Below are 17,447 nucleotides of genomic sequence, written 5' to 3'. Positions count from 1 at the left end.
TTGCTTGTGAATTATATATTTTCCTGTGTTTGCTGTTGTATCTTGGCTCTGTTTATTTTTCAACTGGCTGCTAATGGTGCCCCTCGTTCTCGAGTCAGCACCTTTCTGCTGAAAGTGTTGTATTGTGTCATACTAATTCAATTTCATCTCCTTGTTTGCCATGTTGGAGCCACGTACCTTTTATTCACATTTCCCTCCCACCATCAGCATCTCCTTTTCCTGTCTTTTTCAACGCCAGGATTGCCTGCGAGTTGATGTCAATACTAACTCATGTCACATTACCTCAGGGGTTTACCTCTTATTCCCATTTGTTTGCGTACCTCAAACCTCTTGCAGTTCACTTCCTTTTTTCCCTTAATTTGTAGATTTCATTTCTTTTTTTTGTTGCTGCTTCCTCAGAACACACTTTGCACAGTCAAATAAATACTACTTATTCTTCTTTCGTAGAGATGACTTGCTTGCTGAGCAGTGTAACTTGTAAATGAAGACTATCAAATCAAATGTTCAAATTTTAAAAGAAGTTTCAGTGCAATGCAAGTACAGACAAGCCAAGTCATTTACTTTATTAACATTAGACTGATTCTCAAACAAAAGATTGTTCCGGCATTCCCAACTAATTCATTTCTGTAAAAGCTGAAAGCTTGCATATACCTTCCTGGCAGATTAATTTTAAATTAATTGAAGAGTAAAGATAGTTTAAATTGATTGGGTAGCCAGTGGCAAATCTGTTTTAAAAACAGCATCTTTCATGAACAATTGATTGTTTTGGATGACACATGAAAAATAAAAAGAGTTCTTCCACGGTTTAGAATATTAAATACCCAATGATATTTTTAGTGTTGAGGGCTTTCTTGAACATTCTATCAGCAATGGCATGTTGAATTCTTACAGTACAAAGCACATCCATCCAACCCCTTGCTGTTTCTAGGTTATTGATGTGAACTTCACTGTTATTTTCACCAGGGTCCCATTTTTATAACAAATATGGTTATTTGTTGATTCAGAAACAATTTGATTAAGCAAGATTAAATCAGCAATCGAAAGTGCTAGATGACACAAAAGAAAAAGAATAGATCATTGAGAAAGGTATTTCCTGCCCAGTTGACTCTTCAAATCCTCCTCAAGAACATCTAGGTACCTGTGCTAAAATTGGGAGAATTGCTCCAAAGACTAAGCAACCAATTGCCTGACATAGCTATGCCACTAATTCATACCTCAGCCAATGTTGCAGACTTCACCATCTGATTCCTGGCGATAGCCTGTCTCACTGACAGGACAGGAAAAAAGACTGAACTTTCAGGGATGCAGTGTTATACAGTCAGGGGGATTAAGGGGAGGAAGGCCTGGGGCTGCTCAACATTAGCTCCAGATTCCGTAAAGTCTTATGACATCATGACAAACATGGCAAGAAAATGTCCAGCTGATTAATAACTACCACCCTCCCTCAGTTAAATAACTCAAGGAATCAGAATAAAAGTAGGCCATTTGTTTCCTTGAACTTGCTCTACAGTTAATATACAAACATGGCTGAAGTAGCTCAACTCTATTTTCCAGTCCAGACCCGATATTTTGTGCTTTCCTGAGAATTCATTGCACGTTGGGGTAGACAAATGCAAACATTCACAACCTTTTGGGTGAAGAAATTTCTTCTCAATTACAAACAATTGACATTTATGCTGAAGCTATTTCTAGATTTGCAAGCCAAGGGAAACAGTCTTTTACTGTCCAACCTGTCAAGCCCTCCAGACACTTGTATGTTTAAGTGAGATTGTGTCTCATTCTTCTAAATCCAGACAGTATTATTCAAACTTATTTCATCATAGGACAACCCCCTCCTCCAATGAAACAATGATGTGAACCCTCAATGAGCTGCCAAAGGCATGTATTTTCTTTCTAAATTATGGAGACCAAAACGACACACACTACTCCAGTTATGATCTTAACAAATCTCTAAATTGTAGCAAGGCATCCTTATTCTTCCACTATAATTCTATTGTTTTTGGAATTGCCCACTATACTTGCATTCTTAACTAGCTTTGTTTTCTTTGTAAACTAAAATTCTTCTAAAATTAATCTGTTCAGATATATTATGCCATATCTCTGAGGTAGATGAGACCTGAATCCAGATATTCTAGCCCAGAGGTAAGTACGCTGCCACTATGTCACAAAACCCCTTTTTGTGTACTTTGGATGAAATCACCCAAGCTTCTTTGAATATTAACAATTAATAGTTTCACACATTAAAAAAGACATTGTTTTGCTTTTCTTACTACTAAACTTAAAACCATCATGTTCCTCCATAGGAGACACCATCTTTTTGCTCACTAATCTGCCAATATTTCTTTCGAACATCTGTCTCCTCCTCACCACTTACAGTCACATCTAAACTTGGTACTGTCAGCAACTTAAAATGTTACTCTTGGTCTTTTTGTTGAAGTCATTAATACAGATTGCAAATAACTGAAGCCCTGGCACAGATCCTTTTGGCAATTATTAATTATATCTTGCCAGCATAAAAATGCGTGGTGTATCTCTCCTGTCTCCTTGTGTCTCCAGCAAAACTCCGTCCATGCAAATCTGTAACCTAACCAAAAGCCCTTATTCTCTGCATTAACGTTTTGGATGGCACCTTGTTTAATAAGATTAACGAGAAAGAATTCCAGATTCACTACTTTGACGAGAAGAAATTGTTCCTCAGCTCTGTCTTACATGTACCCTGATGAAGGGCTTTTGCCTGAAACGTCGATTTTCCTGCTCCTCGGATGCTGCCTGAACTGCTGTGCTTTTCCAGCACCACTTTAATCTAGACCCTGGTTTCCAGCATTTGCAGTCATTGTTTTTACCCTTTTACTTAAATGTATCATCCCTAATCCCACTTTGACAACGGGTCAGCTAGACTCGAAACGTCAGCTCTTTCCTCTCCTTATAGATGCTGCCAGACCTGCTGAGATTTTCCAGCATTTTCTCTTTTGGTTTCAGATTCCAGCATCTGCAGTAATTTGCTTTCATCCCTAATTCTGATGTTATGCCATCTGGTTATGCACTGTCCCATTAGTGGAAACAACCACTCAGCATCTACCCTGTCAAACTACTCGAGCTTTATGTTTCAATGAGGTTTACTTCTCATTCTTCTAAACTCCATGAGAACTGGCCCAACCTATTCAACCTCTCAGTGCCTAGATCAACCAAGTAAACTTCTCTGGACTGCCTCCAATGTCAGTATTTTCAAAAAGGGGACCAAAACTGTTTGAGGTATTCTAAGTGTGCTCTAATCAGTGACTTGTATAGTTTCAGCAAGATGTATCTATTTTCATACAACCATTGCCTTTGAAATAGAGACCAACATTCCATTTGTCTTCCTCTTTTTCTTTAACTGTCTCCTCTAAATTTGGTTTCCCTGATGTGAAACATCTTCATTGTACACACCCTATCCAGTCGCCTGAAGATTTTATATGGTTTCAAAGAAATCACCTCTCATGTTTCTAAACTGCGATAGCAACAGGCCTAACCTCTTCAACCTACATTCCAAGAATGAATCAACTAAACTTTCTTTGAACTACATCAAAAGTAGAACAAAAAATACATTTCCTGTATTTTTTGAAATAAAATGTACAAAGAACTCCAGAGGTGGTCTCACCAAATCCCTGTGCAGCTGCACTAAAACATCTCTACTTTTGTACTCCATTCACATTGCAACAAACAACTTCCATTTGCCTTTTTTGTCACACGCTTACCTACAAATTTTCATGTGATTCATGTCCGAAGACAGGCAGATCCCTCCGTATCAGAGTCCTGAAAGTTTTCTCTATTTAAATAGCATATTGCTTTATCAGTTCTTATCAAAAAGTGGGCAAGTTCAACTGTACCCATATTATACTCCATCAGCCATTTCTTTGCTTGCTTAGATAACTCTACATCCTTTTGTAGATCCTTTCCTTTTCTCCAGATAGCTTAACTTCCTACCTGTCATTGTGGCCTGTCATTTGCTGAGTTTAGCTTTTTTCTTTGCATGAAGAAAGAAATTGTACATATGCTTTTCAAATCTACTGGAATGTAGGGAATTTATTAAAACTATAACTAGTGCATTTACTATCGCTGCAGCCAATCCTTTTAAGACACTAGATGCAGTTCATCAGGTTAAGCACTTACCAGCTTTTCCTTACAATGGCTGCAAGAAAGTTGGACAGATTTATTGAAGTGTGTTCATGAGGAAAACAGAAGTGTACTCCCTACTTTCAGCTATACCATTGATTATTTTTTAAAGTTCACAAGATGTGTGTGTTGCTCACTGAAGCAGCTTTACTGCCCACCCCAATTTCCCTCCAGAATGAGGTTGTGCATCTGTATGTCTATATTCACTCAATGTGCTGCTAGGAAGGGCATTCCAGGAGTTGGGCCCAACTTTGAAGGAACAATGGTAGTTTAAACTGAGGACTGCGAGATTTCAAGGGAAACCTGCACTTGATGTTGACAGTGAAGCTCTCGTGCTTCTGCTGATCTTGTCCTTGTAGAGGACAGGAGCCTGAGTGAGTTTCTGCAGAGCAGAAGTAGAGTTGGAGGGAGGAGAAGGGGGTGTGGGGAATGGGGTTGGCAGGTGGGGAAGATTGGGCATGGGAGATGGGGTGGGTGGGGGTTGTGCTGTCTCCTCTCCCAAAGAAAACAGTCCCACTTCTCCAATCTTACAATTCCATTTGCATCCCTGGACCATTTCCTGTATTTTTGTTCCAACATATTCACATCTTCTTAAATGGTGGCACCCAGAACATTAGATAATACTCCAAGCAAAGTCGAACGAGTGACTAAACATTTCAGCACTATGCCTTTGCACTCTACGTCCTATTAAATAAACTCTCGAATATTGCATGCTTTGTTAATTGCCAGCTCCACCTGTTCTGCCACCTTACACTTAGAAGAAACTTATAGATGCTGGAGACCAGAGTCAAAAAGTGTGGTCCTGGAAAAGCACAGCAGGTCAGGCATGTTCCAAGGATCAGGAGAATCAGCATTTCAGGCATAAGCCCTTCATCATGAATATGGGGGTGGGGGAAGAAAGGGGCTAAGTGATAAATAGAAGGGGGAGGGTGGGGGTGATGTAGCTGGGAAGGTGATACGCAGATGCAGGTGGAGGGTGATAGTGACAGCTAAGGGGCAGAAGGGAGCAGATAGATGGGAAGGATGATGAACAAGTAGGGCAGTTCACGAGGGTGGTGCTGTGTGGAACAGTTGGATCTGGGTTGAGGTGGGCAGAGGGAAGATGAGTAAACTGGTCAAGTCGATATTAATACCATGAGATTGGAGGGTTCCTAAAGGGAAGATGAAGTGTTCTTCCTCCAGATGTCAGGTTACTTGGATTTGGTGGTGGAGGCGGCCCAGGACTTGACAGAGTGGGAGTTGAAGTGTTTGGCCACAGGGCGGTGGGGTTGTTTAGTGCATGCGTCCTAGAGATGTTCCCTGAACCATTCCGCCAGTTGGCGTCCTGTCTTCCCATGTAGAGAAGACATAAAGACCAATGGACATAGTAGATGAGGTGTTTGGATGTGCAGGAGAATCTCTGATGAATGTGGAAGAATCCTTTGGGGCCTTGGATGGAGGACACATTTTACACCTCTTGCAATGGCAAGGGAAGGTGTCGGGAGTAGAAGGTGGGTTGGTTGGGGTGGACCTAACAAAGGAGTCATAGAGGGAATTGCCTCTGCGAAATGGAGATTGGGGTGGGAAGGGAAATATATCAGTGGTGGTGGTGGGGTCTGACTGTAGGTGGCAGAAATGTAGGTGGAGAATGATCGGTTGTATCTGGAGATTGGTGGGATGGAAGGGGAGGACCAGAGGGTTCTATCCTTGTTGCGGTTGGAGGGGTGGGGTGGGAAGTGGAGGAGATATGCAGAAGGGCATTGTTGATCAAATGGGAGGGTAAATTGCAATAAGAGGCCATCTGGGATGTTCTGGAGGGAAATTGCTTCTTCTGGGAGCAAATACAGCAAAGGAAGAGGAATTGGGATGAAGGGATAATATTATTATTAACAGGACGTCTGCGTGGGAGGAGGTGTAATCCAGGTAGTTGTGGGAGTCGGTGGTGTGAATTAGATGTCACTGTTGAGTCAGTCACAGGAGATGGAGATGTCCAGCAAGGGGTAGGTGGTGTCCGAGATAGTCCAGCTGAACTGGAGGTTAGGGTGGAAGGTGTTTGCGAAGTTGATGAACTGTTCAACCTCTTTGTAGGAAATCAAGGATAGGGAAGCACTATGGCTGAGCAATGTGCATGAATCATCTCTGATTACCCAATTAAAACGTATTCTCCAGAGAAACGTAGGGCAACAAAGTCACAGTTGCTTGCAGGTCTACTTTTTTTTTGTAAGTTAAATAACAATGTATTTGTGACTAGTGTTAGGTGTAAACCAAGTTAAGAACCAGACTGACTGAGTACACAACTGAAATGAAAAGCCAAATAACTAGTAGTAGGATTCTGAAAAAATAAAGACTGTTGCCCTGAAAGGGATTGTCAAACTTTTCCTTTTTTTTAAAAAAATGTCCACCGAGGCTGTCTCTCACTGTGCAATGGTTTTCTACATAACCTGTAGAAATATTCACCGATCAACCACCATTAAATCACCCATGTTTCTAATAATTCAATTTAGATGATTTCCAAGTTTTGGACCTCTTGTGGCACATCAGTAATGTCTCCGCTTCAGGTCTTTCCTGCTCTAGAGATGCACAATGACATCGCTGAATGAGTTAATTTTGAAACAGTGTACAAGAACATTCAGATTTCCAAAGTTGTATTTCAATCCAGAGCAGTAAAAACTCGCAAAGAAACATCAGCTGATTAGGGAGCAAGAAAGAGCATTTAGACATGGAAATAGGGGTATGGCTCAAATTTAAATAGTAGCATCCTAATTCCAAATAGTGCTGGTGACAGGAAGAAATTCAATCACTTGAAAGGCTCCAAATTGCTGAGGTATTAAGTACACACAGTATATTAAGTTCCTGTGGTGCCAGGGTTAGAGGAAATTAATCCAAAGACACAGAAGGAATTATGGAAATTGTGCAGAGATACTGGCCATAATGTTGTTTTCAACCTGCCTTTCATTCATATCATGCCATAGGATTGGTGTGTTGCAAATATTACACCTTTTATTTTGAATGTGGATGTAAGGTTAAACCCAGCAGGTGCAGTAAATTAGTCTCAGTTTAGGTTTTGTAGTGGGGAAACTTGCATAAGCAATGCTTCAGATAAAGTTGGAAGCATGGACTTCTTAGCAGTTTGTGTAACCTGCGGTTTTTTATTGAAGGATTGATTAGCTGTTGTGTCCACAATCTTTGAAAAAGGTGTTTGACACAGTTCTACATAAGACTATAGCCAAGTTAAAGCTTACATTGTGAAAGAATAGTAGCAGTGTGGAGACAAAATTTAATAAGAATTGGTGTAATAACAGAACTTCATCCGCCGTGTGGACAAGTAGAAGGTGAACACAAAAAAAAACTACACTTTCGTGGACAACTGCAGCATGAAGATTCACAAAAAGTTGTCATGTAAGACAGCAGACTTGACTGACACCCTACCACCAACTGAACATTCATTTTCTCCATGACACATATTGCCAGTGTATACTTTTCACTAGACACTACAGCAAGTCAAGGCTGTTTCAACAGCCAAAAAGCATGACTTTTCTGAATAAAACAACCCAAGGTCAAAAGATGGCTGGGCATAACCACCTACAAATGCCCCTCCTCCAAAAGCAAACACTACCTTCACTTACAAATAACTAAAATTCTTGCAAAACCATGGTTGAAAATCATGGACTTCTCCCCACAGCAACGTGAGATTACAGTCAAGAGTGGTGCTGGAAGAGCACAACAGGTCAGGCAGTATCAGAGGGGAGGAAAATTGACATTTCTGACAAAAGCTCTTCAGGAATGAGGGTCCCCCTCAGGCTGGGAGAGATAAATGGAGGGAGGGGGCAGCTGAGTGCGATAGGTGGAGGCAATGGCGATAGGTCGGAGGGGAGGGTGAAGCAGATAGGTGGGAAGGAAGATGGACAGGTCACGAAGACGTTGCTGAACTGGAAGGTTGGAACTGGAATGGGGTGGAAAGAGGGAAGAGGGGAAGAGAAGAAAATGAGGAAACTGGTGAAATCTACATTATTAATGCCACGGGTTGGAGGGTCCCAAGGTGGAAGATGAAGCACTCTTCTTCCAGGTGTCAGGTGGTAAGGGAGTGGCGATGGAAGCAGCCCAGGACCTGCATGTCCTCAGCAGAGTGGGAGGGGGAGTTAAAGTGTTTGGTCACAGGGCAGTGGGGTTGGTTAGTGTGGGTGTCCTGGAAAAATGTTCTCTGAAAGCAGGCATCCTGTCTCTCCAACGTACAGGAGACTGTACCGGGAGCAATGGATACAGTAAATGACACATGCAGATGAAACTTTGGATGTGGAAGACTCCTTTGGGATGGGGGGGGAGGGGGGGCGGGGGGGGGGGGGGGGGGGGGGGGGGGGGGAAAGAGAAAGTGTGGGCGCAGGTTTTGCAATTCCTGCGGTGGCAGGGGAATGTGCCCAGAGTCTTATAAATTCTCTTCTTCATCCTCATTAGAGGACATGACAATAAAAGCGAATTCAATTAAATCTAATTGACATTATCCACAATTGTCTCGATAAGCCGGTCCACAAAAGGACAAAACAAATCCAAATCATGCAGTTTACTTGGACTCTTGCAAAGAGGTGGCAAGTTTTCAAAGTGTATCAATAAGAAGTTACTCCTTAATAATCTGCTTCCTGATGTTTGGTTCTGTGAAGACTCTTTTGCTTATTAATTAAAGCCATTAACTAAACATGAGCATAAAAAACAAAATTACATGATGAGGTGAAACTAACTACGCTAAACAAAGTAACACTTTCAAGTGAGGCATTAAAGAGTCCTGTTAAAAATGACGCCAAAAAAATAGGTAATGTCTTCAATGAATGAAGACCTGTCCAGCACCAAAAAAGTTGTAGTGTAGGGAGTACAATAGTAAAGTAGCAATGTTTGCTGGATAAATATCCCAAGAAGCACTCAAATTCCAGTGCAATCCTTGCAAAAGACCCACCTTCACAACTGTGCTGTGAAACATTCAGCACAAATTTAGCATCTCAAAAACAGGACATCTTTCATGTATACTGCCAGTGGGCCACAATGTACTCAACCACAAATCTATAACCTCATGTCATGTTACCATTGCTACCAAGCCAGGAGATCAGCTCTTGTTCAAATGACAAAGCGTAAGAGATGCAAGGTGCAGCACCAGGTATACCGAGGTGAGATCCCAGTGTGGTGAAACCACAAAATAGGATTATATATTGCTTAAACCAAACTGGTTTTTGCCAATGCCTTAAGCAGATCAGATCAAGACACCATAGTCCTGCCACATCCAATTGCGAATGGCAGAGGACAACTAAGCAACAGCTCCACAAATATTCCACTGGAGATTTCAGATCATATGAATAAAGAAAAACCAAGACCAAAATGTGGAATATGATTGATACATAAACATGCCAAATAATGCCTTTTGAACTGGTTGTGATTTTTGTTTTCTGCATTATTTGTACTTAACGCTTCAGGCAGACAATTTGGGAAAATAAAACCTTTATTAGAAATCAGTTCTCAACATTGCAAGACTGTAAATAAAATACGTGTTCAAGCTTTAAAATCAATCTTCAATTGAAAACAAAATCAAGAACCATGTCATGTCAATTCAAGGGACAGGGATGAAGTACAGTTTGAACAGTATTTTTAAATTTGGTCTGTACAAAAGTACATGGTCAAAGTTTCAGATAAAGGAAGATATGTAACTTCTCTGGAATATATGTATGTCAGGTCAGTGTATAATTTAACCAGTGCACAAAGGTTTCATTTTGATCACAAATATGGGAAGTGGCCAAATTAAAAAAAAGGTAGTTTGAACATTTTCCAAAAAATTTATTTTATGCAAGTGTATAAAACAGAAATTGAAAACTTAAAAACTAAGGAATACTGTATTCAACATCATTACTTCATGGATTCAATATTGTTGTTCATGTTGGATCATTATTTACCAGGTAAGTAGAGACTCCGATCACAGCAAATGATGCTGTCAATTTTTTTGAACATTATGATCTTGGCTCAGGATTTATTTATTTATGTAGCCCACCACTGAACATCATATTTAATTTTCAGTAGTAATGATGTAGCTACACACCACCAGCTGACTGGAGTGTTCAGCTTCTAAGTTGAACATTTTAGTTTAGCATTTCCAGCTACAACTCAGTCGTAAGACACTTATTTTGGGATTGCAGTGCAAGATAAATTAAGAACTTCAAGTAGTCTAGGCAGACTACTACTTTTCCTAAGTCATTTGCCTTCTTCCTGTAATTTAAAAATTAGATTTTTGATTAATGTACAGTTCATGACAGATTTCCAATTCCATAAAACCATAATTCACCAATTTTCCACCCCACCCTCCCAGAAATAGAAATATTCATTGGCAACTGGTCTTTTGGAAGAAAGCATACCAAAGAGAGAAAAAAAATAGAATAACTGTCCACACTTAAAGTGTTGCAAGGGCTGTCGTCAAAGTGTTAAATTACATGCAATTCTTAGAATTAAGAGCTGCAATTTTTTTTGCTGAGTTACTAATTAAAATTGCATACTTAACCAAAAAAGGTTTTATTTGCTCAACCAAACACTCCATTACACCGCTAGTTGTAAGAGAATCCTTTAAGAGACAGGGAGTATTCCATTCTAGAGCAGGAATTGCACTGAAGCCCAAGGTTAGGAGTTTGTTTTTTTTTAAAATCTCACATTGATTAAACAGGTTATGCTGATATACTACTTGATTGACAAGGTTATAGTCTAACATTATTCTTGAAAATTTGTATACAACATTGCTTTGACAGTTGTGTTTTGCATGTTGATTGTTAATTGGCATACTATAGAATCTACAATTATTTCAGTAAATATACAATTAAATAATAGTACTTATTTTACAATATCAACCAATCATTTTTTACTGCAAAACTTGGGTAAAGAAGAATTCTATTCCATTATTTAAGACAAGTATATTCTAACTCTGTCACGAATTTGAGCGCAGCATATAGGACATTTCTGCACAGCAGAACATTCCTTACATGTGACTATATGACCACAGGGTACAAAGGCAATGCAAACATCTCGATCCCAGCAAATCTTGCAACACTTCTCTTCCTTCAGTTTTCTCAACTGCTCCTCCACACTTGTTTCTATGAAGAGAAACAAAAAAATGATACAGGTTTAAAAAAGTTATATAATTCCAAAAATAGACTCAAAAAAAAAAGAGCTGTTTGCAACTGAATGCCAACACTACATTCCAAAAAGGAAATCTAGATTTACAATCAAGTTCAAAGCATACAGTTAAAGTTATACAACATACAACTGTTTTTTTTTCCCAAAAAGGCATCAGGCATTTGATGTTATACTAATACAGAAGATAGTATTTTGATTTGTTTTGGTCTAACTGAGCAATGGAGTTTGTGAACTTGGCTGTGAAGGCTGGCAAAACAGACACCACAAAGCATCAACTAGGAAAGTTTTGGAAACTAAAAAGTCTCAGCACATGCTGCTGACAGGGATCTCGAAACTACCTTTCCACTTTCTCTACATGCATAATCCCCATATTTTTCTCCCCCCTTATCTGTAGGTGTGTAGGGGGGAGCTTGAGGGAGTTAAGAGTTTCAAGCTAACAGTTCATAGCTGTGTACTTTTTGCTGATATGTCATTTTGGTTCAGTTGCTATGCGGAAAGTGACACCAGAGTGGATTCAACTCCTGCACTGGCTCAGGTTACCATGAAAGAATTCTTTTTCTCAACCTCATGAGTTGCACTAACCCTCAGGTTAAGCCATCATTAGTTGTCTCTCTAATGAGACCAGCACTATGGTCTCCTAAGACTGTCGTAACTTCACCTTTTGTACCTATTACGTTGTAATAACTAATTCTTTCTAAGTATGGAACCAGGCCCGTACTTTCAGTCAGAGCCCAAAAAAAAAAACCGGTAAATTGGGGAATTGCGCAATTTGCTAAAATTTTGAAGTTTTGATGACAACTCCAGAAATAGTGAGACGGTCTTCCATAGCTGAAAAATGCATTGCTGGAAAAGCGCAGGTCAGGCAGCATCCAAGGATCAGGAGAATCAACGTTTCGGGCATAAGCCCTTCTTCAGGAATCATAGCCCGAGTATGGGCCAGGTTCCATAGCCCTATCCCAGGTGAAACAAAATTTCACCCATTCAGGGTACATATTCCTTCTAACCATGGATCAGAGGAACTCACTCTATCCTTTAGTAAACTACCAGAGATGAATGTCACCCATCCCAATGACTGCTTATTAACATTTTACTCAGGCTACATGACTGGGGCTACGTTAGTGAATTAGTGTTAAAGGTCATTTGGAGGCACATGAAATTTAAGCACAAGGAAGGCCATCCAGCCCATTATGTCTACCAAGACCTGCAAGAATTTGCATGGAATACACAAAAGCAGTCAAACAAAAATTTGTACACAATAGAAATTCTGTCTTCAGTTTACAATCCATTTGGAAGATGTCCAAAACAAAAAAAAGTTACCTGACAATTACTAGATGACTATATTAGCCAGAGTCAGATGTACAGCATGGAAACAGACCCTTTGGTCCAACCTGTCCATGCCAACCAGGTATGCCAATCCCACACAATTAGCTACATATTAGCAGTTAGAGGAATAGATTACCCTGGGGCGAGAGAGCACATGCGAAAGAGCGCCCCATTTGAGCAGAAACATCAAATCTATTAGCCAGACTGAATTACATCTATGCTATGTGCTCTCGAAAGTGCATTTTAAAGTTCAATGAAGCACTGGTTCCTCAACATGCAAAAAAATCTTGTTGGAATTTAGAGAAGCAAGATAAAGCATTAGTGCAAGTACCTGCCTGCTGATCCTCATGTTCCTTTTCTGGTGCATCTCTTTCAACTGCCAGAATATCTGTAACCAACATTTCAACAGACTTATAGGTATCACCAGTTGATTGCAGTTTCTTTTTCATGAGTTGTATAATTAGAGATTTGTCAAATCCCATCTCAAGAGCACCCTGAACTACAGGAGATTGATTCAAGTAGCTCTCTGAAAATATTCAAAAGACAAGACAGGAATATTGCAATGAAATACCAAATCACAACCAGAGAAAAAAAAAGCCATCAGGATTATATTGCATATAATGGAAGAGTGTTTTCAATGCATGATCAATAGCTGTATGCTTCCAACACATTTAGTAAAAGCCATACATTAGCAAAAAGGGACTAACCAGTTTCTGGTACATGTGTAGAAAGGTCATCTTGAGGCAAAGTTTCAGTCTGAAACAACACAGCGAAACACTTTGTATGTTAAATTTTCATTCTAGAAAAGCTCATTTTTTACATAACAGAACTGGCAAGTAACAGAGACTAATGTCTGATTTTACAGTAAACCTGGCAAATAAGTGTAAAACAGTAGGATTTAATTGGACTGACATCTCGAACTTGTCAATTAAAGAGCAAACTCCATTCTATTGGATGTGCAATATAAATTCAGGTCTTCAGGTTTACAACCGATTTGGAAAATGTCCCAAAAATTACAAGATAATTGCTAAATGACTACATTAGCTAGTCCACACAAATAGAACCATTAAAAAATAAAAATGCTTGACAGCATGAAAAGGAATAGATTATATTGATGGACAGCATAAGGAATCCTATTTGTTCAAAGTTTTTGGCAAATTCTGGACGACGTTCAAAGCAGGCACAGAAGTAGTAAAGAGGATCTGGAATTCAGTTATCATTGCTCTGACTTCTCATTTTTAAAATGAATCTGAACATGTTCAAGCACTAAATGATTTCTTAAATAACAGGAATTTCAGCAATTATTTTCATCATTGCTCAGGCAAATAAAGGATAGGTTAAAGAAGTTGGGCTGTTTTCCTTAGAGAAGGAAGCAGAAAGGAGGAGATCTGCTGGAAGGTTTTAATCATGAGCAGGCTCACTAGATTAGATAGGGTGAATTCATACAGAGGGTGGCTAGTTTATGGAATAAGCTGCCATTGGTAGCAGTAGATGCAGGTACAGTTACAACATTTAAAAAGATATTTGGACAGGTACAAGAAAAGAAGAGAGAGAAGGATATGGGCCAAACACAGGCAAATGGGACTGGTCTACCCATTGGGAAACATGATTGCTATGGAGGAGTTGGACTGGAGCATCTGTTTCCTTGCAGTATGACTCTAGGCACTTCACTGTCAATTCAAGCACTTAAAGTAAAATCATTTCTCAAGTAGGAAATATAGAAACCTATTTGCACACAGCAAACCCCACAAACCGGTATGGTGACAGTGACTCTAATCTGTTCTGTATTCAGTTATCCTTGACACCCTAACTTGTACTCAGAGTGCAAGGACCTTTTTAATTGAATAAAATATCCCAAACAATTGCCAGCTTCAGTTTAACACTGAAGTAACATGTCAAAACTGCAGTGAACATCCAGTTAAATTCAAGATTTTGCAGTGAGACTTCACTGCACAAGTTTTGGATGCACAGACAACCTTTTAAACCATCATAGTTAAATGGTTTCATTCAAGATGCAGATTACAAGAACGTAAAAGTTCACACCAAAATCCTAATGCAGTAGAGTATTAAAAGAAACAAATAAGCATGACTTAGAAGTTGGGTGTAGGCTATTCAGTCCCTTGAGCTTGCTATGGTAGGCAATTCTCAAACTATGGGGCACAATCTAAGACCATTCAGGAGAGATACTAGGATACACTTCCACACAAGAGGATGGCAGACGTAAGGAACTTGCTTCCAGAAACAGCAGTGGATGTAGAATCCGTTGCTAACTTTAAACTTTCTAAAATAAAGGCATTAAAGGATCTGGGGCAAACATCCACAGATCAGCCATGATCTCATGGAATACCAGGACAAGTTCAAGGGGCTGAATGGCCTACTCCCGGTTCCAGAAGTTTGCACTCTGATTCTCAATTCCAAATTTTGCCATACACACAATTGTAGCTTTGTCAGACCGAATATTTCACCTTCCCAGAAATACTAGGAACTCCAGGTGCTGGAAAATCAGAGTCAATAAAATGTGGAACTGAAAATAGCACTGCAAGTCAAGGAGCAGGTGAGTTGATGTTTCTGGCAGGAACCCTTAATCACCCCTTTTGCCCATGTTGGAGTCAAATCTGCAATGTGGTCAGGAGGTGAGTGGCCCTGGCAGGACCTAACCAGGGCATTAATGAGATTACTGATAAGCAGGTGCTGCACGATAGTGCTGTTGCTGACTTTACAAGTGAGTAGGCAGATGGGGCAGTTGCAGGCTGGATAATATTCTGGGGGTGAGGGAAATTGGAGTGTTGTAGCTGTACTGGAACATAGATCTTCAGAAATTTTGCCTGCAAAGCAGCATTTGGTACATGCACTGAGTAGGAGTTGGGAGGACATGTTGCAGCTGTACAGAACATTAGTTAGGCCACTGGTGGAATATTGCATGCAGTTCTGGTCTCTTTCCTATCGGAAAGATGTTGTGAAACTTGAAAGGGTTCAGAAAAGATTTACAAGGATTTGAGCTATAGGGAGAGGCTGACTAGTCCAGGGCTGTTTTCCCTTTAGCAGAGGCGGAGAGGTGACCTTACACAGGTTTAAAAAAAATCACAAGGGCATGGAGTTGGACCAAAAAGAGTCTGTTTCCATACTGTGCAGTTCTAGGACTAAAGTTGTCAGGGCCCATAAGCTTGGCACTATCCAGTGCCTCCAACCATTTCTTGATGTCATGAAGGGTGTAGAATTGGTTGAAGTCTAACACTATAATGCTGTAGCTCTTGGCAGGATGAGCATGCGCATTCACTTGGCACTTCCAACTAAAGATTTTTGCAAATGCTTCAGCATCATCTTTTGCACCATCATGGAGAGTGGGGATACTTCGAGCCGACTTTTCCAGTTAGTGTTGAATTGTCCAACACCATTCATGGCATGATATTGCAGGACTGCAGGGGTTAGATCGAATCTATTAGTTGGGAGATCACTTGGCTCGGTCTTTCACTTACCGCTAATGCGATTTAGTATGTAACTGTCTGTTTGGTAGCTTCACTAGGTTGACACCACAGATGCCTAGTGCTGCATCTGGCATGCCCTCGTGCACTCAATCCTGGTTCAATTCCCTGGCTTGCTGCCGAGTAGGAGATTTACCATGAGGGTGCAGATTGTGTTACAATAAGGTTCTCTGACAGTCCAGAGCAACTCATGGATGCACACAAACTGAGAATGGTTTAAAAATTTCCTACTTAGCATGTGAGCGGCACGGTGGCACAGTGGTTAGCACTGTTGCCTCACAGCGCCCAAGACCCAGGTTCAATTCCTGCCTCAGGCGACTGAGTGTGGAGTTTGCATGTTCTCTCCGGTTTCCTCCCACAGTCCAAAGATGTGCAGGTCAGGTGAATTGGCCATGCTAAATTGCCCATAGTGTCAGGTAAGGGGTAAATGTAGAGGCATAGGTGGGTTGCGCTTCGGCGGGGCAGTGTGGACTTGTTGGGCTGAAGGGCCTGTTTCCACACTGTAATGTAATGTAATGTAAAATGTAATAATGTAATGTGATTGTGCCTGAGAGTCAATTTTCAATCCCAAAGACTTGATCAAAGTAGTGTGGCAGCAATGCTGACTAATACTGTCATGGAGAGATGCAGGCACAACAGGCAGATGGAAGAGGATTGGAACACTTGCTGGTTCCCTCACCATGCAACAAATCCACTCTAGTAGCTGTGTCCTTCACAATTCAATTAGAATATGAGCCACTCCTGACAGATATTGAACTCCCCAAATTGGGAGTATGTTTAGCACACTTGCCACACCGTTTCCTCAAACTGGTGTTAGACATGAAAGGGCACGGATTCATCAGATTAGGGAGGACATTGTGGTAATCAGCAAGTGGTTTACTTGCCCTAATGCCTTGAGATTTCATGGCACAGAGTGCATGTTGAGGACTTCTGACAACCCCTCCATAATGTCAGCTCTACTGGGTTTGTCTGACTGGTGTGACAGGACATATGCAGGGATAATGACACCACTGTCTGGGGCACTGCAAGGTACAATAGAGTATAACCATGTTATGATGATTACACAGAGTAGTGAATTTTTGGTACTTGTTTTGTTGGTGAGGAGGACATGGCATGGAAAACAAGGCTGTTGCTTCCGGTGCAGAGGACAATGCCAGGGGCTCTGTCTGATGTCATTTCTTCCAGAACTTATAATAATGTGGCTTGCTCAGCCATTTGAGAGGGTAAAGAGTGTTAGCCACATTGCAAAGGATGTAGAGTCACATGTAAGCCCAACAAGACCTTACCTGGAAAGGAAATTAGTCAACCAGATTGTTTTTTGGGGGGGGTTGGGTTGGTTGGCAGGAGTCGATAAAG

At 40.6% G+C, this 17,447-nt stretch overlaps 1 protein-coding gene across 11 annotated transcripts in view; it reads right to left on the bottom strand.

Annotated features, from left to right (window-relative positions):
• Nucleotides 1-9,595: 9,595 nt before the first annotated feature.
• The window catches only part of LOC122557310 (E3 ubiquitin-protein ligase XIAP-like), a 33,711-nt gene continuing 25,859 nt past the window's right edge, over nt 9,596-17,447 (bottom strand). For 10 of the 11 annotated variants that reach the window (XM_043704877.1, XM_043704880.1, XM_043704875.1 and 7 more), the window contains 3 exons: nt 13,317-13,365; nt 12,941-13,135; nt 9,596-11,243 (listed from right to left, as the gene is read on the bottom strand). In XM_043704877.1, coding sequence (XP_043560812.1) covers nt 11,053-11,243; nt 12,941-13,135; nt 13,317-13,365 — 435 coding nt within the window. In that variant the 3' untranslated portion in view covers nt 9,596-11,052. The remainder of the gene's footprint in view (nt 11,244-12,940; nt 13,136-13,316; nt 13,366-17,447) is intronic. The other variant, XM_043704883.1, reaches the window with a different exon arrangement.

Source organism: Chiloscyllium plagiosum, chromosome 15 (assembly GCF_004010195.1).
Source record: "Chiloscyllium plagiosum isolate BGI_BamShark_2017 chromosome 15, ASM401019v2, whole genome shotgun sequence".
Lineage (NCBI taxonomy): Eukaryota > Metazoa > Chordata > Chondrichthyes > Orectolobiformes > Hemiscylliidae > Chiloscyllium > Chiloscyllium plagiosum.
The sequence above is the reverse complement of the archived record's forward strand: the minus strand, read 5'-3'. Positions and strand labels throughout refer to the sequence as shown.